A 25490-nucleotide genomic window follows, 5' to 3' on the forward strand; every position below is an offset into this window, starting at 1 on the left:
CGAAGTTTTATTTCTAAACATTATTTTTGCCCTTTTGTTGCTTCGGAGTCCAAGAGAACAAGTGGGAGCCTCTGCTCGCTCTCTGCACGGAGCAACCAAGAGGCTCCGAAACGGTTAACGGCAGCGACAGGGCTGCCGTTCCTAGAGCGGAACGGCAGGCTGGCGGGAGAGGAGGAGCTTCCGCTTCCTGTTCCGGTGGAAGAGGGGGCAGCTGCTTGGCGCGGCTGCGTCTGTCCGTCCTCGGAGAGGCGCTGGAGGCGGGTAACTGGGGGGGAGTCGCCAGGTCAAGGGGCGGAATTGGGGGGTGAGAGGGAGAGGGATGCCAGGAGGAAGAGGCGCAAAAGGGATGGAGCCACGTCCCTCCTGGGGGGAACAAAGGGGCGACGGGGAAAGGTCTTCATCTCCTGGGAGGGGAAGTGGGAGACTTTGAATGGATCATCCTTAAATTGTAAGTTTCCCTTCCTAGGGAACCTGAAGGGCTGCCACAGAACGTCCTTTTCTCTTGACTGCAAATTTGACAGTCTTAACACTCTTAACTGGGACTAAGACATATCCATCCCCATTACTTGCACAGTTGCTATTTAAAGGACCAAAGCTGCACATTTAAGACATATTCATGCCAATATTTCTTTTCAGTTTTCTGTGCCACAGTAGTTTCCTGTGCTTTGACTTTCACTGCCTCCATATGACACTTCCAAGAGAGGCTTTCAATAAAAAAGGTAAAGGTACCCCTGCCGATACGGGCCAGTCTTGACAGACTCTAGGGTTGTGCGGCCATCTCACTTAAGAGGCCAGGGGCCAGCGCTGTCCGCAGACACTTCCAGGTCACGTGGCCTGCGTGACAAGCTGCATCTGGCGAGCCAGCGCAGCACACGGAACGCCGTTTACCTTCCCGCTAGTAAGCGGTCCCTATTTATCTACTTGCACCTGGGGGTGCTTTCGAACTGCTAGGTTGGCAGGCGCTGGGACCGAACAACAGGAGCGCACCCCACCGCGGGGATTCGAACCGCCGACCTTTTGATCGGCAAGCCCTAGGCGCTGAGGCTTTTACCCACAGCGCCACCCGCATCCCTGAGGCTTTCAATAAAGGTACCTAAATGAGCAAGTTTGTTCTGTAGCTTGCTGATCTAAGCACCATTTATACTCTTGTTGGCCAGAAAATCATAATCTTGGCCTTATGTTAATTTATTGGCAGGCTTTCTTGATTACACTATGTGCTGAACACCTCCAAGTTATTTTTGAGGTCCGATCGGAAAAGTGAGCGGAATACTAAATCACCGGCAGACATCAAGATTGAGTTCTTTCTGTTCCTAATTACTGGACACGGGGAGTTTGCATCGCCTAAACATGGCACCAAATGATTAATATAGAAGTGGAAGTGAGTGGAAGGCAGAATGCAGCCTTGCTTCACTCCTCACAACGTTCCAAAAACATTAGTCTTACTGTCATTTAAGCCTACTCTGAGCTTCATTTCTGTGTTCTTGTATAAATAGCAGAAGTCTGCAGTTGATGTTGGCAATTTGACATCTCTCTTTCAATTATTCTTAATGTTCTTAGTACGTTTACTTATAATATAGTTCAGAGTAAAACATTGGTCCATGGTACAGGCAGTAACCCTCTTAGGTGCATTCAATTGATGCGCAATCACTGACACGGGGAACGGGGCAGGGAGCATTTATATGCGCTCCAACTACGCATGGGGGACCAAAAACAAAAGGCCTCTGTACTGTTTGCAATTTTCTGCCTTTAAGAGATTTATACAACGCTTAATCCCAAAGTGGCAGGTGTTTATTATTATTATTAGTTACATTTAGTCACTTTTTATGAAAAGTAAACTCAAAGCAATCTACAATATGATACAAAAATCAAAGGCACTCTAAAACAAAGCAAAACAAAAGCTTAAAGTTCTGTATATGAATGTTTGTCACTCCAAACCAAAATTTTGGAGTCGCTTGCATCAAGGGCTGCTGTTTAATATCCTCTCTTTCCTGCACGTTACTTTTGCTAACTGCTACGCTTGCAAGGGCAAAAAATTATGTTTCTGTTAAGTACAGCAGTTTCTGCAAGAGCATTCCCGGCAAAAGTGGTAAAAAAGAATAGAGAAACAACCAACTTCAGGTCCACATTAAAGTCCAGTATTACTGAGGCCTTATTTATTTCCTTGACATCTGATGGGAGGGCGTTCCACAGGGTGGGTGCCACTACCAAGAAGGCCCTCTGCTTGGTTTTCTGTAACTTCACTTTGTACAGTGAGAGAACCGTCAGAAGACCCTCGGATCTCAGTGTCCAGGCTGAATGATAGGGGTGAAGACGCTCCTTCAGCATTTTATCAGTTTGCCTTTTTATTCCATCAGGAGATGTTGAAGGGATGCTGGCAGAAGTGTCACCAAAAGGATCCAAAGAGCAGGCGGAGCAAAGGAAGCTGAGGCTTCAAGATGGAGGCAGCAGGCAAGAGGGGAGGCGAAAGCAGAAACCAGAGGGTAAATCAAGTACGTCTCAGGGTGGTGAAAATCAAATTCACAGAGAGGAGAAAAAGTATGAATGTACAGTGTGTGGAAGTAGATTTGCTCAACTCTTACTTCACATCAAAGAGTGCACACAGGGGACAAACCTATAAATGTTATGCATGTGCAAAGAGCTTCACTCGCAACAGCCTACTTACTAGACATCAACAAACTCACAGAGGGGACGAGCCTTATAAATGCTGGGAGTGTGGAAAGAGCTTCCGTTGCAACAGTACCCTTACTGAATTCATGCAGGGGAGAAACCTTACAAATGTTTTGAATGTGGAAAGAGCTTCAGTGGCAGTTGCTCCTTTACCTTGCATTAAAGAATTCAGACAGGGAAGAAACAGGAGGTGTTGTACTTGACTGCTTATGTTACATCGCACAGTTTTGTGTGTGTGATAGGAACTGCCTTCCATTTTCTTCCAGGTTCTGGTGTCTTTTGAGGAAGTGGCAGTATATTTCACCCAGGAAGAGTGGGCACTCCTGGGTCCAGCTCAGAAGGCTCTCTACAGGGAAGTCCTGCTGGAGAATTATGAGGAATTGGCTTCTCTGGGTAAGCATCCTTTGGTTGAGAGATGTGTATGTTTGTTTCCCAAAACCCATTGACCACTTAAAATGTTAAAGAACCTCAAAGCAGTTTACAGAAATAATAAAGCAATAAAATTATCAGGAAAATAGCTAAAAAAAACCTATTTAAACATTCAAAAAATGATTAAAACCAACACTGCCCTAAAAACCAGATTGAAACACATGACAACTGTCTTATTTGCCTGGGAAAAGTGACGTAAACAAAAATGTTTTTATTTGTTGTTGTTTCGTCATGTCCGACTCTTCGTGACCCCATGGTCCAGAGCACGCCAGGCACCCCTGTCTTCCACAGCCTCCCGCAGTTTGGTCAAACTCATGCTGGTAGCTTCGAGAAGACTGTCCAACCATCTCGTCCTCTGTCGTCCCCTTCTCCTTGTGCCCTCCATCTTTCCCAACATCAGGGTCTTTTCCAGGGAGTCTTCTCTTCTCATGAGGTGGCCAAAGTACTGGAGCCTCAGCTTCAGGATCTGTCCTTCCAGTGAGCACTCAGGGCTGATTTCCTTAAGAATGGATGCGTTTGATCTTCTTGCAGTCCATGGGACTCTCAAGAGTCTCCTCCAGCACCATAATTCGAAAGCATCAATTCTTGTTTTTATTAGCAGGTTCAAAATAGAGAGCCACGAAAAACATGCCCCTAACAATGGTGTCTCTTCTGCTTTTCCCACAAAGAAGGGCCTCTGTTTCCTCAACCTCGCCTCATCTCCTGGTTGGAAGAAGAGGAAGAGGAATTTGTCCAGAAGAAAGAAGCAGGTGGGTGCCTGAAGAACACAGGAAGTGCATCGAGCCCAGCTTCCTGTTCTCGAGGTGGCTAAGCAGATCCCTGTGGGCAGTCCACGAGCTGTGAGCACAACAGCAACACTTCCCAGTTGTGATCCCTGTTGTGAGGTTTTTTGGTTTCCCGTTAATTTAATTACTTGGTGTTTTTTTTTCAAATTACAGTTTTACAATCACATATCCAACATACAACAATCTAGTCCGTTTCAAGCACTGAGCTGCTCTGTGGTTGCTCAGTCATGACTATTTATATTTATTATCTGCTTTGCTCATAAAAAGTACCCAAAACGACTTAACAAAGAACTCAGATGTGCTTCAAAGCAAAACATTCCTTCCTCAGGAGCTTGAAAAATGGGCAAGCTGCTTCCAGTCAGTTCAAGAACCAGCTTGAAAAAGTAGTTGAGGAAACCCATGCCACATTCCTTCTACGTACATTGTGAAGGGAAAAAACAAAATGTTTTATCCTGCTACCTTTTCCATGCCACTTTTGCAGGTAGTCGAAAATGCGGCAGGTCCTCTCCTCTTTGGGATGAAGTGGAAGGAATGGCCCTCCCTTCAGCTCAGGTAATTGGGTCTGGAGGTCTCATCCTGTGGCTTCTTCGTTTGTTTAATTGGTTAGTGTTTTCTGAGGCAGCATATAAAATTCTCTCAGCATGGTAGAAATAGAGTAGAAACATACAGTGGTGCCTCGCAAGACGAAATTAATCCGTTCCGCGAGTCTCTTCGTCTTGCGGTTTTTTCGTCTTGCGAACCACGGCTATTAGCGGCTTAGCTGCTATTAACAGCTTAGCGGCTATTAACGGCTTAGCGGCTTTAAGAAAAAGGAAACAAACTTGCAAGAACTCGCAAGACGTTTCGTCTTGCGAAGCAAGCCCATAGGGAAATTCGTCTTGCGGTATGATTCAAAAAACGGAAAACTCTTTCGTCTAGCGAGTTTTTCGTCTTGCGAGGCATTCGTCTTGCGGGGCACCACTGTAACTCCATACAGTAGGGGCACAGACGGTGAGCCCTCCCCTCTTATTGGGATCCCCCTAGTGAAGCTGAGGAGCTGACTGGCGCCTACTTTGAGCCCTGCTTTGACTGTTTGCAGGCATGGTTTTAATAATAATAATAATTTATTATTTATACCCTGCCCATCTGACTGGGTATCACCAGCCACTATGGGCAGCTCCCAACAGAATATTAAGAGCACAATAAAACATCAAACATTAAAAATTCCCTAAACAGCGCTGCCTTCAGATGTCTTCTAAAAGTCAGAGAGTTGTTTATTTCCTTGACATCTGATGGGAGGGCATTCCACAGGGCGGGAGCCACTACCGAGAAGGCCCTCTGCCTAGTTCCCTGTAACTTGGCTTCTCGCAGTGAGGGAACCGCCAGGAAGCCCTCAGAGCTGGACCTCAGTGTCTGGGGTTGAATGATGGGGGTGGAGATGCTCCTTCAGGTATACTGAGCCGAGGACATTTAGGGCTTTAAAGGTCAGACCAACACTTTGAATTGTGCTCGGAAATGTACTGGGAGGGTTTTCCAAGCCCTCTTAGCACGTTTCTCCCTTTTGTCCTGAGTCTGAGCATCTTCAAAGCCCATGACTCTTTTGGTAAAGGCTGTTCTCCAATTGAAGCGCTCGCAGGCAAAATGGAAGAGTAATGAAATCCCCTCTATACAAGACTGGATCCAAAAGCTGACAGAATATGCCGAATTAGACGGTCTATCAGAAAAAATAAAGAATAAATCGAAACAGGAATTTGTTTCAAAATGGGAGGTTTTCAAAGAATATTTGAAAAATAAATATAGTAGTTTAAATTCTGTTGCAGCATTCAAGGCACTTCAGTAATAGTTGCAAGGTAGATATAAGAAATCAGATATATTAAGAAAAAGTTTAATTATGAGAAAAGTGTGTATTGGCAATAAGTAATATGAAATCGAAATATGGAATAGATGGGAGGTTGGGTCTTTAGTGTTAAGACCAATATGTGTTTTATTGTTTGTTAAGAAAATAATGTGTCTATGGTTATTCCTGTGTGTAATTTGGTATTTGTGTTTTTTCTTTTTTCTTGCTGTATCAATAAAAATTAATAAAAATAAAAATGAAGTGCTCGCAGGCCAATGTTTCCTATTTGTCAGTGTTTATACTCCTTTTTTTTTAGATTTGCTTTGAGAGAGTCTTTAAACCTCTTTTGTTGACACCCCTGGTGTACATAAAGACTCACTGTGGGGTGGTTCTGGAGGTGGGTTCTCATTACGGTATCTTTTACTTCCCTTCCTTGGATATTTCTCTCTCTCTTTTCTTTTTCTCTTTTTGGGAAATTATTATAAAGTACCATCAGAATTATGGATATTTCCTCCTTTTTTCAGAGTTTGGTGTCCTTTGAGGAGGTGGCTGTGTATTTCACCAGGATCGAGTGGGCTTTGCTGAATTCAGGCCAACAAGAACTCTACAAAGATGTCATGCTGGATAATTACAGGAACTTGGCCTCTCTGGGTAAAGATCCCTCTGCGCTCGCTTTCTTGAATTCCTTATCGTTCTCTCCATATAGGAAGTCCATGGTCAGTTCTGGCTAAGCCAAGCTTTCCTGTGCTAGCAGCCAAAATTAGACAGGCATCACCCAGCTCAGGTGCCTACTGAGGCCATTTTGGGCTAAAGAAGATTTTTCCCTTGAGTTTTCACCCAGACATTTGGTCATTGATTCTGCTCGCATTGATTCGGAGCAGACTCCCAATGTATAGTCAGCAGAGTAAAAACATAAACACACTGCAGGGAGCATGGTTTGGATTTAATAATAATAGTAATAATACTTGTCAGGGTCGCCCTAGGTCCCAGCTCACAAGAGACCAACGCCAAGTCCAGTTTATATACAAAGGCTTTTATTGAAGAACTTTGTTAGCTCCACAGCCGAGGCGTGTGACCCCACGTCTGTTAGGCTTAGACCGCTGAAGTCCCTTCTGAATCAGTCCCGCCTCTACACCAGTTTAAGAGGCTTGCGCTGGACCACCTCTTCCTCTCCTTCCTTTTCCGCAGGGTCTTTCTGCCCCCCTGGGTTCCCTCCCTCCAGGATTCCCCAGAGGCTGAATCCCCAGACGCCTGCTCCCCCCTCCTCCGTGCTTTGGGACCAGGCTCCTCCTCCGGGCTCTCCTCATTTCCGCGCGCCTCCACATTTGAACTTGGCGCGCGTACGCTGCTTCTGACCTTCCTTTTGACAGTTACACTACTCTCAGTACTACTCTCCGCCCCTTCCGGCAGGACATCTTGCCCCGATCTCCTTCCCCTCTCTGCTTCCTGCTCTGCTTCGTCTGACACACTGGGAACGCCACCCTCTTCACTCCGTTCCGGCGGAGAAGCCGGCCCCGATCTCCAACTCCCACTTTGGGTTCCCCTGCTGCTCCCCTGCTTCTGACTATTCCCCCCTGTGGCTCCCCTTGGCCTGACCAGGGGCGCCCCCTTTTGGGAATCCTCCGATTCACTGGAAAGACTCATGGAAACCCTCGAGTCATTGTCATCCTCTTCCTCGTCGCCCTGGGATCCTTCCCCCTCGCTCTCAGTCTCCTCCCTCATCTGTGCCTCTCTCCCTGAACCCCTGACAATACTATATTTTTTCCAATGCAAAGTTATAAAAATCCATATATATCAATCCATATTATCCATGGTAATTGTTATACAACAAGTGAAATCAGAATCCTGCCAACGTTTCCATCTGCTTAAAGTGGTCTCTTAGCTAGCTTATAAACTTTCCCCATTCTTTTGAAAAGCTTTTGTCCTCTTGGTTCCTGAGTTTTCCAGTCAGCTTTGCCATTCAGTCAGCTTGGTTTGTCATTCCTCTCTGGTAGGGACCTTGTCTTCTTTCCATCTCTGAGGTAGCAGCATCCGGGTGGCTGTTGTTCCATACACAAAGAGTCTTTTCTGGTCCTTTAGGATGTTGGTACCTGTAATTCCCAATAGAAAAGCTTCTGGTTTTTTAACAAAAGTTATTTAAAATGTTTTTTTCATTTCATTATATATCATCTCCCTTGCTGTCCACTGCCACATTTTCTTTACATTTCCAGCAGATGTTTGTACTTGTCCTATACATTTTTGCCAGCTCGGTAGGAGTCAAATACCAGTGGTACATCATTTTCATATAGTTTTCTTTCCAAGTACAACATGCTGTGAATTTCAGGTCTGTTTTCCATAACTTTTCCCAATCTGTCATCTGAATATTATGTCCCAGATCCTTTGCCCAGTGTATCATTACCGACTTGACCAGTTCATCTTCTGTACATGGTTTGGATTTTCTGCAAACCTTTGCAGCCCTGGGTGCCACCAACAACGCCTTTTGCTTTCTTTCTTTTTATTCCATGAAGAAGGGCCACTGATGCCCCATTCGGACCTCATCTCCTGGCTTGAAGAAAAGGAAGAGTGGTTGGGCCAGAAAAGAGAGGCAGGTGGGTTCTTGGGTAGAGAAGAAGATTTTGGGGGGTGGAACCTGTGGCTTTTCGGAGCTTGCTGAATTAGAATCCCCATGGGTGGTTTCGTCGTCTCCTGGTGTTTTTGTAGTAAATTCTACGTAGAATCAAAGAATTGTCAAGTTGGAAGGGACCCTGGGGGTCATCTAGTCCAACCAACTGCAATGCAGCAATCTCGACTGAAGAATCCATGACAGTGTGGATGGAGCGATTGGCGATAAATGGCGTTGGTTTGGAGATGGATGGAAGTTGCTATAACCACAGTTGCTTTGGTGATGTGGTTGGGGTCAGTGGTGGATGGCTATGGTTGCTTTGTTGGTAGATGGAGTGGTTTGGTGATTGTGGGAGTGGCTGGCGCAATGATGGATGGAGATGGAGTGACACCAGACTGATGTTTCTAGGTCCATCTAGTGCTCCCCCCTCTCATTCCTCTCAAAGATCTGGTCCTTTGGGTTGGAATGGAGGTATGGAAAAGAGGTTTGGATTTTCTATAAACTTCTGCACTCACAGGGGCCATCAATAACAATTTTTGCTTCTTTTTTAATCCCATCAAGAAGGGCTTCTGATGCTCCAATCAGACCTCATCTCCTGGCCTGAAGAAAAGGAAGAACTGCTGGTCCAGAAGGAAGTGGCAGGTAAGTCCTTGGATGTAGAGCAGGGATGGGGGAAACTCTATGGTCTTCTACTTGTTGCAGTAATGCAACTCCCATGAGTGGTTTCGTCATCTCCTGGCATTCTAAGCAGAGTGGATGGAATGGCTGGTCATGGGTGGAGTTTGACGATTGAGAGGGTTGTTGATGGATGGAGTGCTTTGGCGATGGTGGGAGTGACCGGTGGAGTAATGGATGACAGTTGAATCGCTTTGGTGACCCCAGACAGATGTTTTAAGGCAGGGACCCCTCCCAAACTCAGCCCTCCAAATGTTTTGAGACTACAATTCCCATCATCCATGACCACTGGTCCTGTTAGCTAGGGATGATGGGAGTTGTAGTCCCAAAACATCTGGAGGGCCGAGTTTGCCTATTCCTGTTTTAAGGTCTGTGCATTGCTCTCCAATATGCTTGTCTTCTTTCACATATCTGGGAGGTTGAGATGGTGTCAGGGACTGGACTGAGGAAGAATGGTGTGAGCCACTCCCCTTTTCCTGAACCTTCCCAAGGGCAGGAGGACAGTATTGATTTAGTTTGCAGAGGGGCATAGTCCAGAGGGGAAAAGCTGGGAAACACTGGGTGAGGAACAGGAGAGAGACAGCTGGCAGATTTCAGTCCTTGGACATAATTTCTCACGCCACGCCTCCCTTCTCCTAAGACTAGACGGACCTGGAAAGTGATGGAACAGAAAGCACAATGGCAATAAGCTCAGATTACCCATTGTAGGAGTGATGTAGATTAATGGGGACAGAAGGGGTAAACCTTTACTGGGAGCAACACCATTTTTTAGCATGATATGCATTCCTTGTCTCTCGCTGTGATTATTAAAGAACTTATCTGATAAGAACACTCTTTTTGTTTGATCTGCTTAATTACTGCCACCGGGGGAGGGATCCGATTCCCCGAAGCCTGACAGATGGGATGGAGGGCTGAAAAGAGAATACATGGTTCGGATTTTCTTTGACCTTTTGAAGTCACAGGTGGCATCAATAACAGTTTTTGCTTTCTTCTTATCCCATTAAGAAGGGCCTCTGGTGTCCCAATTGGACCTCACCTGGTTTGAAGAAAAAGAAGAGTTGTTGGTCCAGAAGAAAAGGGCAGGTAAGTCCTTGGATATAGAAGATGGATGAGAGAAACCCTGTGGTCTCCCAGATGTTGCTGAACTGGAACTCCCATGAGTAGTTTCAACTTCTCCTGGTATTTTTGTAGTACATTCTGTGTAGAGTGGATGGAGTTGGTTTGGTAATGGATGGATGTTGCTCATATATAGTTGCTTTGGTATGGAATTGGGGTTGGTGATGGATGGAATTGGTGTTTTGGTGATGGATGGGCTATTTTAGTGATGGCAGAAGTAACTAGTGGAATGGTTTGATTGTTGGAGTGGTTTGATGATTGAGAGGGAGAGATTTGTTTTGGGCAATGGATGGAGTTGGTTTGGTGATAGTGAAAGTGGTTGGGGATGGATGGGGTGGTTCAATGGTTAGAGCAGATGGAGTGGTTTGATGACTGAGGGAGAAACTCAGAGTGATTTGCGCTTTTTACCTGATCTTCATTTTCTGTCTGCCCCCTCATGCAGGTGATGGACAGGACAATGAGAATTACCAGGCGCCATATATAGCGTTGTCAGTAACAACCACACGTGATACAGGGAAAGAAATGTTTGGAAATCAAAGAGAAAGGCACAAGGCGAACCAATCAAAGCCTAGGCAGAAGAAGCAATCTGCTTCCCAGGAGGCTGAGGTCCATGAACTCCTGATCCCTCCAGAAGACTGTAGAGATAACAAGAATATTACGTGTCCAGTGTGTGAGAAAATATTCCAGTATAGATCACAGTTAAATACACATAGCAGAAGTCACACAGGAGAGAAACCGTACAAATGCACAGAGTGTGGGAAGAGCTTCAGTACAAGCAGTTCCCTTACTGCACATGGAAGAACCCACACAGGAGAGAAACCATATAAATGCATGGAGTGCGGAAAGAGCTTCAGCCAAAGAGGAAGTCTTATTGCTCATCAAAGAACCCATACAGGGGAGAAGCCATATAAATGCATGGAGTGTGGAAAGAGTTTCAGTCAACTTGGACATCTTATTTCCCATCAGATAATCCATAAAGGGGAGAAAGACTGTAACTCCGGACAGGTGGACTGTGGAAAGGGCCTCCATGATAGCATAACCTTTACTGAACATCAGAGAACCCACACAGGAGAGAAGCAGTATAAATGTCTGGAGTGTGGGAAGAGCTTTGATATGAGAGGAACCCTTGCCAAACATCAAAGAATCCACACAGGGGAGAAACCATATAAATGCATGGAGTGCGGAAAGAGCTTCCGGGCTAGCTGGACCCTTTGTATACATAAGCGAATCCACACAGGGGAGAAACCATATAAATGCTTGAACTGTGGAAAGAGCTTCCGGGATGGCGGAACCCTTGCCAAACATCAAAGGATCCACAAAGCGGAGGAAAGATATATCTGCACAGACTGTGGAAACGTCTTTCGAGGGAGCGGTAGCCTTACTTTACATCAAAGAGTCCACACAAGGGAGAAACAGTGTGCTGGGTGGAACCTTTCCGAACATCAAATAATCCACATGGGAGAAACTGTGTAAATTTATGGAATGTCAAAATGCCTTCTGGTATTCAGTTACTGACTCATCCTTTTATGCATGAAAGCATTAACCTGAGCCAGAAATGAGCTCTAGTTAACTGCTCCCAGCTGCCATTCTTTTCCCCTCTCTCTTTCTCTCCGACTTCCTGAAAGACACCATTACCCGGCATGGCTCCCAGCTCAAGAAAACCACATAAATGAATCTTTCTACAAGAGTTTTCTACAGTCCCCGTCTTTGCTAACACAAAGACTGCATGGTTCCTTTTTGTAACAAAACCAATTTCTTTTCAAACAGTTTGGAACCTTTTCTTCGTTGCTTTTACCGCCAACGGATGGAGACTTGTTTGCTGTAACTTCTGAAACTAGCTCAGCTGTTTTCATGGGGAACATTTGTTTAAAGGCGAATGAGGGCAGATATAGAATCTAACCACATTTTTATGTGCTTGGTAAGGTAAAGGTAAAGGGACCCCTGACTGTTAGGTCCAGTTGTGACCGACTCTGGGGTTGCGGCGCTCATCTCGCTTTACTGGCCGAGGGAGCCAGCGTACAGCTTCCGGGTCATGTAGCCAGCATTACTAAGCCACTTCTGGCGAACCAGAGCAGCGCACGGAAACGCCGTTTACCTTCCCGCTGGAGCGGTACCTATTTATCTACTTGCACTTTGACATGCTTTTGAACTGCTAGGTTGACAGAAGCTGGGACAGAGCAACGGGAGCTCACCCCGTCACAGGGATTCGAACCGCCGACCTTCTGATCGGCATGTCCTAGGCTCTGTGTTTTAACCCACAGCGCCACCCGCGTCCAATCGGCAATTGTGCTAACTCTGTATGAGAAAGTAAAGCTTTTTGTTCAAACCTCTCTGCAGCATCAGGTTATGGGGCTCAGATTTTCAACCTTTTTGGGTCCACGGCTCCCTTGACCAACTACATTATTTCTGTGGCACCCCTGTGGGGCTCAGGAGTCCAGTTAGGTCACTCCTTGCCTGCAAGAGCTGGCAGACTCACCCTTTTTCAAACACCCTCCCTTGCGGGGTGTTCCATCAGTCTCCTCTCCCCTCTCCTTGGGAGTCCTCCAGCCGCTGCTGCCGCCTCTCTAATGAACTTGTCTAGAGAAGTAAGCTCTTTCATAGAACCATAAAATTGTAGGGTTGGAAGGGATCCTGAGGGTCATCTAGACCAACCCCCTGCAAAGCCGGAATCTTTTGCTCAATGTGTGGCTCAAAGCCATGGCCCTGAGACTGCGGACCTTGGACTGAGTAAATGTGAACCTATCCAGATGATGCAGGTCAGCAGTACAAAGCTGTCAAGGACCAATAAATTCCTGGCATGCACAAAACACATTGGGGTGAGATATCACTACATTTGTGAACATGTCCAGAGTGGAATTGTGGAACCAGTTTATTGCCCCATCAAACAGCTGCCATACTGAGCAAACCTTTACATGTGAGGAGTTTTGGGTCAAGATGGGACTCTTGAGGGGGAGGGACTTAACATGCTATGTTTGTATGTTCTTTCCATGTACACATCTGCTTGTCAGAGAAGAGAAACTGGCAATATACTTCATATCTGAAGAAGTGTGCATGCACATGAAAGCTTATACCCAGAACTACTTAGTTGGTCTCTAAGGTGCTACTGGACAATTTTTATATTTATTTCGGCAATATACAGTTACTGACTTACACGTGTGTGCATGAAATTGTTAACGGGAGCCAGAAATCAGCTCGTTAACATGGGAGAGACTCCTAGCAGCCTTTGCTTCTTCCTCCCTCTCTCTTTTGCTCTTGCCTTCCTGGAAGACGCCAGTAGCCAGCATGGTTCCCAGCTCAAGAAAAATCTACATCCTATATCTTTGTTAATGTAATTTTTGTTACATTAAATTAAACTTAATTCGTTTTGTAATATAACTTATTTATTTTGCTTTTAAATTGCTTGGAACCTTTTCTTCCTTACTTTTACTTCCAATGGATGGAGACTTGTTTGTTGCAGCTTCTGAACCTCTGCAAGTAAAATCTTCACTTTTCCAAAGCTATGTGTCTGAGATTTATTCTAGCCTAAGTATTTTCATGGGGAACAAATGCTTGAAGGTGGATGAGGGCAGATGTAAAATCTAGCCAAGTTTAAATGTGCTTGATACCAATGTGCTAACTCTGCTATGAGAAAGATTTTTTTTTTCAATCTCTCTCTCCAACATGGGGAAAACATATGAATGTATGGCATGTGGGAAGTATATGAACACCTTACATTACACCAGGAGTGGGGGACATCCAGTCTATGCTTGTCTCTCCCAGGCAGGGCAAGCCCACCCATTAGCCTCTAACTCTTATTCCGGCACCCCTTTGAAACACCTCCGTTCTCCCAGGTGTTTCATAAAATCATACAGTTGGAAGAGACCCTGAGGGTCATCTAGTCCAACCCACTGCAGTGCTGGAATCTTTTGCCCAATATGAGGCTCAAACCCATGACCCAACTGAGCACGTCCAGGTCTTAGGATGTGTTGAACTGGTTTTAAAGTTAACATGGTATTAGCTAGTCCTCCCCCCCCCCCAATTATTGCTAGCTTTAATATTTGAGAGGTGTTAATTCAGCTGTCATCCGGTATTACGTTTTTGTGATTTTTGTTGCTAGACCTTATCGTGCAGGATTGTTCCGATTGTTCCGATTTTACTGTATATTGAGATGTTTTCATTTATTGTTTGTGAAGTTATGTTTTTAGAACCGTTGGTGTGAATTATGTGATTGTTTCTGTAAGCCGCCTTGAGCATGGTTTAATCGTGGAAAGGAAGCATGGAGTAAGAAGTAATGGAGTAAGGAGGAGTAAGAAATTCTCAGAGTAAGAAGTCTGCAAGCTCTTCCCATCTTGGGCGACTGTAACTTGTCTCTATGAGCCTTGCACCTCCTCTGCTTTGTCACAGCCCATCCCAGATAAGGAAGAAGCACACACCTGGTAGTTAAGTCTTTATTTGGCAAGAGAAGCACTTACAGCAGCTTCTATGGTTGTTTGTTGTTGTTTAGTCGCTTAGTCGTGTCCGACTCTTCGTGACCCCCTGGATCAGAGCACGCCAGGCACTCCTGTCTTCCACTGCCTCCCACATTTGTTCAGACTCATGTTTGTAGCTTCGAGAACACTATCCCACCATCCCGTCCTCTGTCATCCCCTTCTCCTCGTGCCCTCCATCTTTTCCAGCATCAGGGTCTTTTCCAGGGAGTCTTCTCTTCTCATGAGGTAGCCAAAGTATTGGAGCCTCAGCTTCAGGATCTGTCCTTCCAGTGAGCACTCAGGGCTGATTTCCGTCAGAATGGATGCGTTTGATCTTCTTGCAGTCCATGGGACTCTCAAGAGTCTCCTCCAGCACCATAATTCAAAAGCATCAATTCTTCGGCGATCAGCCTTCTTTATGGTCCAGCTTTCACTTCCATACATCACTACTGGGAAAACCATGGCTTTAACTATCCGGACCTGCCCTGGCTAGGGCTGGTCAAACGCTCCCACCTGAAGAGCTGCTGCCAGTCTGTGCCTGCAATAGTAGGTGGGCCAGTACCTAATCTGTATAAGGCAGCTTCCTGTGTCCTTGCAGCAGGGCTTCTCCTTCCAGACAACTTGAAAACACGCAAACAGATACCCTCAACCCGCTTGCCTTGCACCCCGCGCTCCCTCTCCCTCTCGGGGCTCCTCCTGGCATCGCTTTGCCAGGGCAGGAAGCGCCCCCCCTCCTCCTTTCACTGCCTCTCTAGGACGCCGCGCATCTCTTGGTTTAACCCCAACAAGCCGGCAGCCCCTGAGAAGATGTGCCCGGCTGGATCAGGAGGTGCAAAGGAAATTTTTGTTTAGGGTAACAGATGCAAAGGACGCTCAAATTGCCTCCATCCCCTAGGAACGGTATTTCAGGAGTCATAGAAATCCCAGAATTGTAGAGTTGTTGGAAGGGGCCCGAGGGTCATCTAGTCCAACCCCCTGCAATGCAGGAAGAGGCGACCAGGCGCCAACCAACCCAGATGATCAGATCACATCTCTTTAAAAAGCAGGATAAGGCGGCAGGATTGTGAACCTTACGTTTAAATATATTGTTCATTGTAGTATAATATACCTCGCCAATGTTTCTCTTTACGGAATTCACTGTTTTCTGTAGCATACAACCGAAATGAACGAACGACTCTTAATTAGAGCTTGTGACCTTTTTTGTGAACCACTCTGAGACCTCCGGGTATAGGGCGGTATATAAATTCTAATACAGAGGTACCTCGGGTTAAGTACTTAATTCGTTCCGGAGGTCTCGGAGTGGTTCACAAAAAAGATCACAAGTTCTAATTAATAGAGTCGTTCGTTCATTTCGGTTGTATGCTACAGAAAACAGTGAATTCAGGTTACAGACTCCGCTAACCCAGAAATAGTAACTCAGGTTAAGAACTTTGCTTCAGGATGAGAACAGAAATTGGGCGGTGGCAGCAGGAGGCCCCATTAGCTAAAGTTGTGCTTCAGGTTAAGAACAGTTTCAGGTCAAGAACGGACCTTCAGAACGAATTAAGTTCTTAACCTGAGGTACCACTGTATTGGGGGGGCACAAGCCTCTCAAATATTTTATTGGGGGCCCCAAAGGGACTTTGGCACCTAGAAATTGGCTCCTATACAACACATCAACCCTTAGGTGTGGGGCATGGGTAGGCAAACTAAGACCTAGGGGCTGGATGCGGCCCAATTGCCTTCTAAATCTGGCCCGCGGACGCTCCAGGAATCAGCGAGTTTTTAAATCAGTAGAATGTGTCCTTTCACAGTGGTACCTCGGATTAAGAACGTTACTTGTTCTGAAGGTCCGTTCTTAACCTGAAACTGTTCTTAACCTGAAGCACCACTTTAGCTAATGGGGCCTCCTGCTGCTGCTGCACCGCCGGAGCACGATTTCTGTTCTCATCCTGAAGCAAAGTTCTTAACCCGAGGTACTATTTCGGGGTTAGCGGAGCCTGTAACCTGAAGCGTATGTAACCTGAAGCGTATGTAACCTGAGGCACCACTGTATTTAAAATGCATCTGGGTTATTTGTGGGGCCTTCCTGGTGTTTTTACATGAGTAGAATGTGTGCTTTTATTTAAAATGTATCTCTGGGTTCAGTGGCGTAGCGTGGGGGTGCAGGGGGGGCTGGCCGCACCGGGCGCAACATCTGGGGTTAGGGCAAATCCACAGGTTAGGGGGCGCAAATCCACGGGTTAGGGGGCGCAAATCCACAGGTTAGGGGGCGCAAATTACTTGCCTTGCCCCGGGTGCTGACAACCCACGCTACGCGACTGTCTGGGTTATTTGTGGGGCATAGGAATTCGTTCATTTCCCCCCCTTCAAAATATAGTCCAGCCCCCCACAAGGTCTGAGGGACAGTGGACCGACCCCAGGCTGAAAGAGTTTGCTGACCCCTGGTGGAGAGTCTATGGGGAGAATTTTTTCATGCACCAAGTGTCCCTCGCACATGGGAAGGGTTAAAGTAGCAAATGTGCCATTCCTAGAGAGGTGTGCATGTGAGAAATCACATGGATATGACTTTTTTTAAAAAGAGAACATCTGCTTTTCCGGTCCCTCCGCCTCCTTTCCTTAATTATTTCCTCTTTTACTTACTGGAAACAGAAGCCTGCTGTCTTGAGACTTTCTCCTAGCCGAAGATCCAAGGTGAAGCTGGCTGGTGAGTGGACAAGAGGAAAGTTGGGGTGGTGCCCACTAGAAAAAACTGCCCTGTCCCCACATTCTGACCCTTGGTGCATCTACCCCAGTGCTGTCGACACTGGCCGGCAGCAGCTCCCCGGGGTATCAGGTGTGTTTCTTACCTGGACATGCCGAGGGGACATTGTGCATGAAAAGCAGATGCTCTGAGAGGCAGCAGCCCTCTGCTGAGATAGGAACATTCACCCAAAGAATTCGGGAAACACTGTTTTGTCAGGGAGCTGCTAAATGCTGTCAGGTGACATTTTCTATTTCCATAATAATAATAATAATAATAATAATAATAATAATAATAATAATTTATTATTTATACCCTGCCCATCTGGCTCAGCTTCCCCAGCCACTCTGGGCAGCTACCAAAAAAATATTAAAACACTATAATACATCAAACAATAAAAGCTTCCCTAAACAGGGCTGCCTTCATATGTTCTCTTTGACATCTGGTGGGAGGGCGTTCCACAGGGTGGGTGCCACTACCGAGAAGGCCCTCTGCCTGGTTCCCTGCAACTTGGCTTCTCGCAGTGAGGGAACCGCCAGAAGGCCCTCAGCGCTGGACCTCAGTGTCCGGGCAGAACGATGGGGGTGGAGACGCTCCTTCAGATATACTGGGCTGCGGCTGTTTAGGGCTTTAAAGGTCAGCACCAACACTTTGAATTGTGCTCGGAAACGTACTGGGAACCAATGTAGGTCTTTCAAGACCGGTGTTATGTGGTCTCTGCGGCCGCTCCCAGTCACCAGTCTAGCTGCTGCGTTCTGGATTAGTTGCCGTTTCTGGGTCACCTTCAAAGGTAGCCCCACGTAGAGCGCATTGCAGTAATCCAAGCGGGAGATAACCAGAGCATGCACCACTCTGGCGAGACAGTCTGCGGGCAGATAGGGTCTCATCCTGCGTACCAGATGGAGCTGGTAAACAGCTGCCCAGGACACAAATTTGACCTGTACCTCCATGGACAGCTGTGAGTCCAAAGTGACTCCCAGGCTGCGCACCTGGTCCTTCAGGGGCACAGTTACCCCGTTCAGGACCAGGGAGTCTCCCACACCTGCCCGCCTCCTGTCCCCCCAAAACAGTACTTCTGTCTTGTCAGGATTCAACCTCAATCTGTTAGCCGCCATCCATCCTCCATCCTCCAACCGCCACCAGACACTCACACAGGACCTTCACCGCCTTCACTGGTTCTGATTTGAAAGAGAGGTAGAGACTGCAGAGCTACAATTCCCAAGATTTCCCTGGCAAGAGGGATTGGTTTTTAAGCCACACTGGTCTCCTAACAAGTCTTGGCACCCGCTGGCAGACAAAATTGATGGAACATGTAGAAATGTCTAGTTTAGCTGGAAGAATAAGTGATCAGGAAGAAAGAACTTTTAAAAAATAATGGGGAATTGCGGAATTGAAAAACTACTGTAAACCACTTTATACGTTGGCAGGACTAGAATAAATTGAGCAGTTACATTTATAATGGAAGGGAAAGCCAGGAAAGGAAAAGTGAGGATTAATTAGAATATGTGGCAGTAAAGAGAAAATAAAAAGAACCATAGAAGGGAGTGAAGGGAAGTTGAATATGCTTGTATGGTTTAAACTCTGTAATTTATGTAAATGTAAAATTGAAAATGATAAATAAACCTCTCACCACCCTTAGCAAACTAACTTCCCAGGATTATTTGTGGGAAGCCATGACTGTTTAAAGTGGTATGATGACTGCTTTAAATAACCGTTCCTGTGGAAATCGGAAAGAGACCTGCCATCCTGATATTTTGTTGCCTGCTGTTTCTCCAAGACTTTGTAGAGAATTCATTTGATTCCATGTTGGCCATTCGTCCTGTATTTTATGATTTGATAGTGTTAAGGTTTTTAAACGTTTTTTAATTATTATTATTATTTATTAAACTTCTATACCGCCCTTCACCTATACCGCACACTGCGAGAGGCCAAGTTACAGGGAACCAGGCAGAGGGCCTTCTTGGTAGTGGCACCCGCCCTGTGGAACGCCCTCCCACCAGATGTCAAAGAGAAAAACAACTACCAGACTTTTAGAAGACATCTGAAGGCAGCCCTGTTTAGGGAAGCTTTTAATGTTTAATAGGGTGTTGTGTTTTAGTATTTTGTTGGAAGCCGCGCAGAGTGGCTGGGGAAACCCAGCCAGATGGGTGGGGTATAAATAAATTATTATTATTGTTATTAATCCATAGATCTCAGGACAGCTCACAACATGAAGATACAAGATAAAACCACAAAATATGTAATAAAGAGAGCAACAACAACCAAACTAATAAAACCCACCTTCCCCCCACCCCACCCCACCCCAGAAACACATTTAAAAGGGATGTTTCTGAAAATGCAAATAACAAATTAAGAAATAATAAGAATAAAAGGGTTTAGGATGTTCTGTGATGTTTCCATGATTTTACTGGACACTGGCACAATAAAAAACAAAACCAAAAAAGAGCTTGGGGTTTTATATCTATTCTTCTAAATAAATAAATAAAATATTTTGGTCTGTGTTCTTTTCTCCTGCAGGCAGATTTGGTGTTTATTCTGGAGTTTTCACCGCATCTTCGGCGAGAAAACAATAGACGCCAGGAGAAACTGGGCACCTATAACTGCTCCAACAGCTATAACTGCCCTTCTACGGAATCAGGTCACTGGTCCAGCGGGCTTAAGACTTTTTTTATCTTCCGAGGTTCAGGAGGAAGATTCCCCATCCTTATCCTTGGGTGTTGGGCGATGGAAATGGCAGAGGTGTTTGTCATGGCATCGCCGGATCCCCAGGAAGAAGTCCCTTCTGGGCAAGAAGGACGGCCCAAGATCAAAACAGAGGAGACCGGCTTCTCAGAATTTGAACCCGAGATGGGGGCGAAAGGGTCCGAAAGAGCCCCTCGCGTCTTCCAGGCGGGGAGCATTCGGGAATTGCTTTGCAAGGCGTCGGGGAGACAGTTGACACAGGTTCCAGGCGAAGGGCTCCTTCAGGAATGGGAGAGCCAGTGGCAAGAGTTCCTGGGGACCTTGGAGTCCCCCAACTTGAGGTGGGAGGCCGCTCAGATGCCGGAGGAGCCCACCCTCTGGGACGACGCCAAGGCCTTCCTGGCCTCCTTTGAGCAAGTGGCCAAAGCCTGCCGGTGGCCCCCGGAAGAATGGGCGGCCAGGCTGCTGCCGGCCCTCAGCGGGGAAGCCGAGCGGGCCTTTTGGAGCCTGGAGGCCGGAGACAGAGAGGATTATGGGAAAGTGAAGGCGGCCATCTTGCGCGGGGACGCCCTCACCAGGGAGAAGAACCGCCAGTACTTCCGGCGCTTCTGCTACCGGGAAGCCGAGGGCCCCAGAGGGGCCTACAGCTGCCTCCAGGAGCTCTGCCAGCGGTGGTTGAAGGTGGAGAGGCACTCCAAGGAGCAGATCCTGGAGCTGTTGATCCTGGAGCAGTTCCTGACCATCCTGCCAACAGAGGTCCAGAGCTGGGTCAGGGATCGTGGCCCGGAGACCTGCTCCCAGGCGGTGGCCCTGGCCGAGGATTTCCTGCTGAGGCAGCTGCAGGTGGAGGAAGAGGAGCAGCAGGTGAGACGGGGTGGTGAACCCCCATTATAATTCTGCTAAATCTCAGGGATGGGGTGGGGAACATACAGAAGAACCTGGACCATCTCGTCTAGCATCCTAATCTCGCAGTGGCTCCTTAGCAGGACCTGAGGTCCACTGCCGTCTCTGCACTTGCAATCCCCAACAATGGCCACGAAAGGTCTTCATCAATATTCCCTCAATGCATGAGGGATGGTTGGCTTTCCTGGTCAAGTTCCTCTGGCTCAGGCTCTCTGACACAGATGTGACAACCATTTTGTGTGACGCGACACACAGCCAACGTAGCTGTTTTGTGTCATGCCGCCCTCCACTGGGGAGCCATTTTGTGACAGGCGGCCATTTTCTCGAAATTCCAATTGTGTCCTCTGGCCTAGAAAGGTTCGTGATCACCTCTTTCCATATGAACCTACCCAGACCTTGAGATCCCCTTCTGAGGCCCTCCTTCGTGTGTCACCTCCTCAAGAGGTCCAGACAGTGGCAACGCGATAACGGGGCCTTCTCTGCAGTGGCTCCCCATCTGTGGAATGCTCTCCCCAGGGAAGTTCGCCTGTCGCCTTCATTATATACCTTTAGGCACCAGGTAAAAACGTCCGTTTTTAACCAGGCCTTTGGTTGACCTGACTGACATCCTATACACTTTTAAAATGTGGCTCTTTCTGGGGGGGGGGGGGTGTTATTGGATTTTAATTTTGATTTTATTTTTTGTGATCTTTTTTTGAATCGCCCTGAGACCTCCAGGTATAGGGCAGTATATAAATTCAATAAATAATAATATTATATTGACACCTTTCAGTGCGATTGGCGGATGCCAAATCCGATTTAAGCTCACAGCGTCCATACTCTTGATTTTTCTTGCTGTATTTTGTACCTGATTCAGGTGCCTACAGAGGCGAATGTGAATCCCCCCAAAGAAGAGGAGGTTCTGGAGCCCGGAGAGGTGCTGGGGCCCAGCTGGGAGATCAGTGATGCCAACCATGCTGGTTTTCTGTTGTGTAAGGCTGTCGTCTTCTTCTTCTTCTTTAGACCAGGAATGGAGAAATCTGTGTTATTGGATGACTCCAATTCCCATAATGCCCATTTCTGCCTTCCTCCTCCAGCATGTTGGAAATTCAGATATTCTTGCATGACTCCATTTCCCATAATGCTCCCTTCTGTTCTTCCGAGGGCCTTCTGGCGGTTCCCTCATTGCGAGAAGCAAAGCTACAGGGAACCAGGCAGAGGGCCTTCTCGGTAGTGGCACCCACCCTGTGGAATGCCCTCCCTTCAGATGTCAAAGAGATAAACAACTACCTGATATTCAGAAGACAACTGAAGGCAGCCCTGTTCAGGGAAGTTTTTAATGTGTGACATTTTAATGTATTTTTAATCTTTGTTAAGAGTGGCTGGGGAAACCCAGCCAGATGGATGGGGTACAAATAATAAATTATTATTATTATTGTATTATTATTCTGGGACTTCTCCCAGAATTCTGTTCTGGGGCTTCTCCTGACCCTCCACATCAGATTTGGGAAAGCCACAGGTGGCACATGGGAGGAAGAAGAGGAGGGGAAAGTTGTTAGGGTTAGGGTGGGAGCTAGACTAAGATGACTTTGAGGTCTCCTTCCAACTCTACAATTCCAGAGAATTATTAACCTGCTGATTAATCAATGCAATAAATAAAAACAAAAATAAACAAAAATAAATAAAAATAATACAATTTTCTGCATTGGCTGGGAGAGGAACTTGATGCCCTTTGGGATCTCAGCCACTTCTGAAATTCTAATTAAATAATGCATCGACGTTTTAAAAGTTGTGCCGTGTTCTTTCTCCCTCTTTGCAGGCGAACCCACGCTAGGCGATCCCGTTTCTGGGGACGCAAAGACCCGCCACCTCTTAGAAAGTTCCTTGCAGAGAGAACCCCGGGGGCCGCCGCTGCAAAGCACGGGGCAAGACATTCCCTCGTGCAACAATCAGGAAGAAGTACCCAGAAGTCCTCATGGGCTGGCGAGAGGGACAGAAGCAAGTCCAAATAAAGCATCTGTCTGGGAGCTGGACAGGAGCCAGCCAGGGACCCCGGAGACCGAGGCCGCTGCCTCCCCAAATGGGAATAGCGTCAAACCGAAGCCGCCGCTGGGCCTCCGCCCTGGGCCAGGACCCTACAAATGCTCCGAGTGCGGGAAGAGTTTCTGCCGGCGCTCCTACCTGTCCCAGCACCACCTCATCCACACCGGCGAGAAGCCCTACGAATGCTCCTACTGCCAGAAGGCCTTCCGGGCGCGCTCTCACCTCACGAAGCACAGGCGCCTGCACACGGGCGAGAAGCCCTACAAGTGCGGGGACTGCGGCAAGGGCTTCCACCAGTCCTCCAACCTCCAGAAGCACATGAAAATGCACGTGGGCGCCCCGATCTACCGGTGCCCCGATTGCGGGAAGAGCTTCGGCCAGCGGGCCACGTTTTGCCAGCACCGCAAGGCGCACGCCGGCGGGAAGACCTACCGGTGCTCGCGGTGCGGGGAGAGCTTCGGCCAGCTCCCGCTCCTCCGCGCGCACCGGCGGAGCCACGCGGCGGAGCGGGCATACCAGTGCCCCACCTGCGGGCAGGCCTTCGATCACCGGTCTAGCTTCTTGAAGCACAGGGTGACCCACACGGGGGAGAAGGCCCACAAGTGCCCCACCTGCGGGAAGGGCTTCAGCCAGTCCTCCAACCTTCGCAAGCACCAGAAGATCCACACCGGGGAGAAGCCTCACAAGTGCCTCACCTGCGGGAAGTCGTTCACCCAGAGCTCGCACCTCAGCTTCCACCAGAACACCCACAAAGGGTTCAAGTCGTACAAATGCTTAGACTGCGGGGACAGCTTCACCGACAGGTCGCACCTTATGAAACACAAGCTGAGCCACGCCAGCACAAAAGCGGCAACGTCGGCCTGAAACCCCCCTTAATTTTATAAGGCGGGTAAATTACGTTTCTTTTTTAAATTTATATGACGCTTAGGCCTTTGCACATTGACTGTTTCCCTCCGTTCCACAAATTCGTTAGGAAGACTTGGGCAATCCTCTCTCTCGTTTCTGTTCCCGCACTCAGCCCCACTCATCTGCAATATGTGGGGCGGATGATATTGATCTACCTTAACAACAACAACAACAACTGAAATATACTCGGAGTCGAGAGTGGAACTTTATTATTTATACCCCACCCATCTGATTATTTATACCCACTCTGAGTGGCTTCCAGCACATATTTTAATGTATTTTTATTCTTTGTTGGAAGCTGCCCAGAGTGTCTGGGGAGACCCAGCCAGAAGGGCGGGGTACAAATAAATTATTATTATTATTATTATTATTATTATTATTATTATTATTATTACAAAAAATGTCAAATGTTAGCAATAACAATCTGATCTGATACAAGAAGAATGAGAATAACTTTTCACATAACTTACATCAAATAAAGCAGTATTCTAAACAGTTAAATAGCAGCAAATAACTAAACTTTGCAGGAAGGTTATAAGCCTGGAAGCAGCACTGGGTGCTTGCGAAGTGCCTTCGGTGAGGGATTTCAGCAGAAAGACCAAAGTGGCTTGGAGGTTAGAGGACCAAAAAAAAGAAGAAAGGATGTGAAAGGGAAAGGGGTGGAAAGGAATTGAACTACCTAGCATCATTTTAAGAATAAGTTATGACCAGATGAGTCAGCATTGACTTCCCCCCACCCCCCACCCCGATGAAATTGTTGTTTGGATGACTTAACTGTGAAATCTGATTCTTAAAAGATGAATTAGCAGTGAAGTTGTTACTTTGCCGAGGAAAGCAAAAAGACTTTGCAGTACCTTTTGGGATTTAAATCTTTTTGATAGCGGATGCTTTTATGCACCGTTTCATCAGGTGCCTGCAGCATTATCTTAAGATACCTCCCCTTCCCATGATTTAATCTTCCCCTCCCCACAAGAGCTGCAGGGTCCCTTAAATTAATTAAATAAGCAGATTAAATCAGTTTTAAAATATGTTTGATCGAGCGCCCCTCCACCCCAAGATACTGTTGAACTAAAGCTCCTCCCACCTCAACTCCAGTCAGCCAACACAGCCAGTGGTCTAGGGTGATGGGACTTGGGAGTCCAGCAATATCTGGAGGGCACCAGATTGGGGGAGGCTGGTTTAAGGTCTTGTGGCGGGGAGTTCCCCAGATGGGGTGGCTAATTCCTTGTTGGACTCCGACTCCCATCAGCCCTAACGAAGATCGCCAATGGCAAGGGATGATGGAGATGGTAGTCCACAGGCCCACCCCTGTTCTCGACTAATGAAATATCCTTAATGCTGTTTTTAAAAATAAAAAAGTTATCTGTTTTATTCTCTCTTGTCTGTCTTTTCAACTTCCCTTTGAGACAAAATTACAGGTCTAAAAGGTGATTTTGCACTGGCCATTTAAAGTACCACACTGCTTCCCCAAAGAGCTGTGGAATCTGTAGTTTGTTAAAGGTGCAGTTCCCAGGATTAAAGTGTTGTGACACTGCTGTAAATGTACCGTGAGGATGGGGCCATAGTCAATCATTTCAGCCGAGTGAAAGTTACTGGTAATTGAGGACAAGCCAAAGAGGCCTCGCTGTGGTCCTTTGACTAAAAGTGTCTGGTAGGCCACATACAGCCATCAGACTAATGTTATGCAAATGGGAGAGAGTGAAAACTTACTGATCGA

The 25490-nt window shown here is 46.9% G+C and overlaps 1 protein-coding gene across 1 annotated transcript; it reads left to right on the top strand.

Moving 5' to 3' along the window:
• The first annotated feature begins 168 nt into the window (after nt 1–168).
• On the top strand, nt 169–25144 carry LOC114592336 (uncharacterized). Its single transcript, XM_077923579.1, has 14 exons — nt 169–261; nt 2355–2489; nt 2934–3060; nt 3765–3845; nt 4363–4433; nt 6222–6348; nt 8205–8285; nt 8861–8941; nt 9980–10057; nt 10533–11560; nt 17095–17211; nt 19778–20806; nt 21702–21816; nt 22644–25144. Exons 2-14 carry the CDS (start codon nt 2436–2438, stop codon nt 23729–23731), a joined length of 4077 nt encoding a protein of 1358 aa, XP_077779705.1. The 5' UTR covers nt 169–261; nt 2355–2435; the 3' UTR covers nt 23732–25144.
• Nucleotides 25145–25490: the final 346 nt, after the last annotated feature.

Source organism: Podarcis muralis, chromosome 2 (assembly GCF_964188315.1).
Source record: "Podarcis muralis chromosome 2, rPodMur119.hap1.1, whole genome shotgun sequence".
In the NCBI taxonomy this organism is placed as follows: Eukaryota; Metazoa; Chordata; class Lepidosauria; order Squamata; family Lacertidae; genus Podarcis; species Podarcis muralis.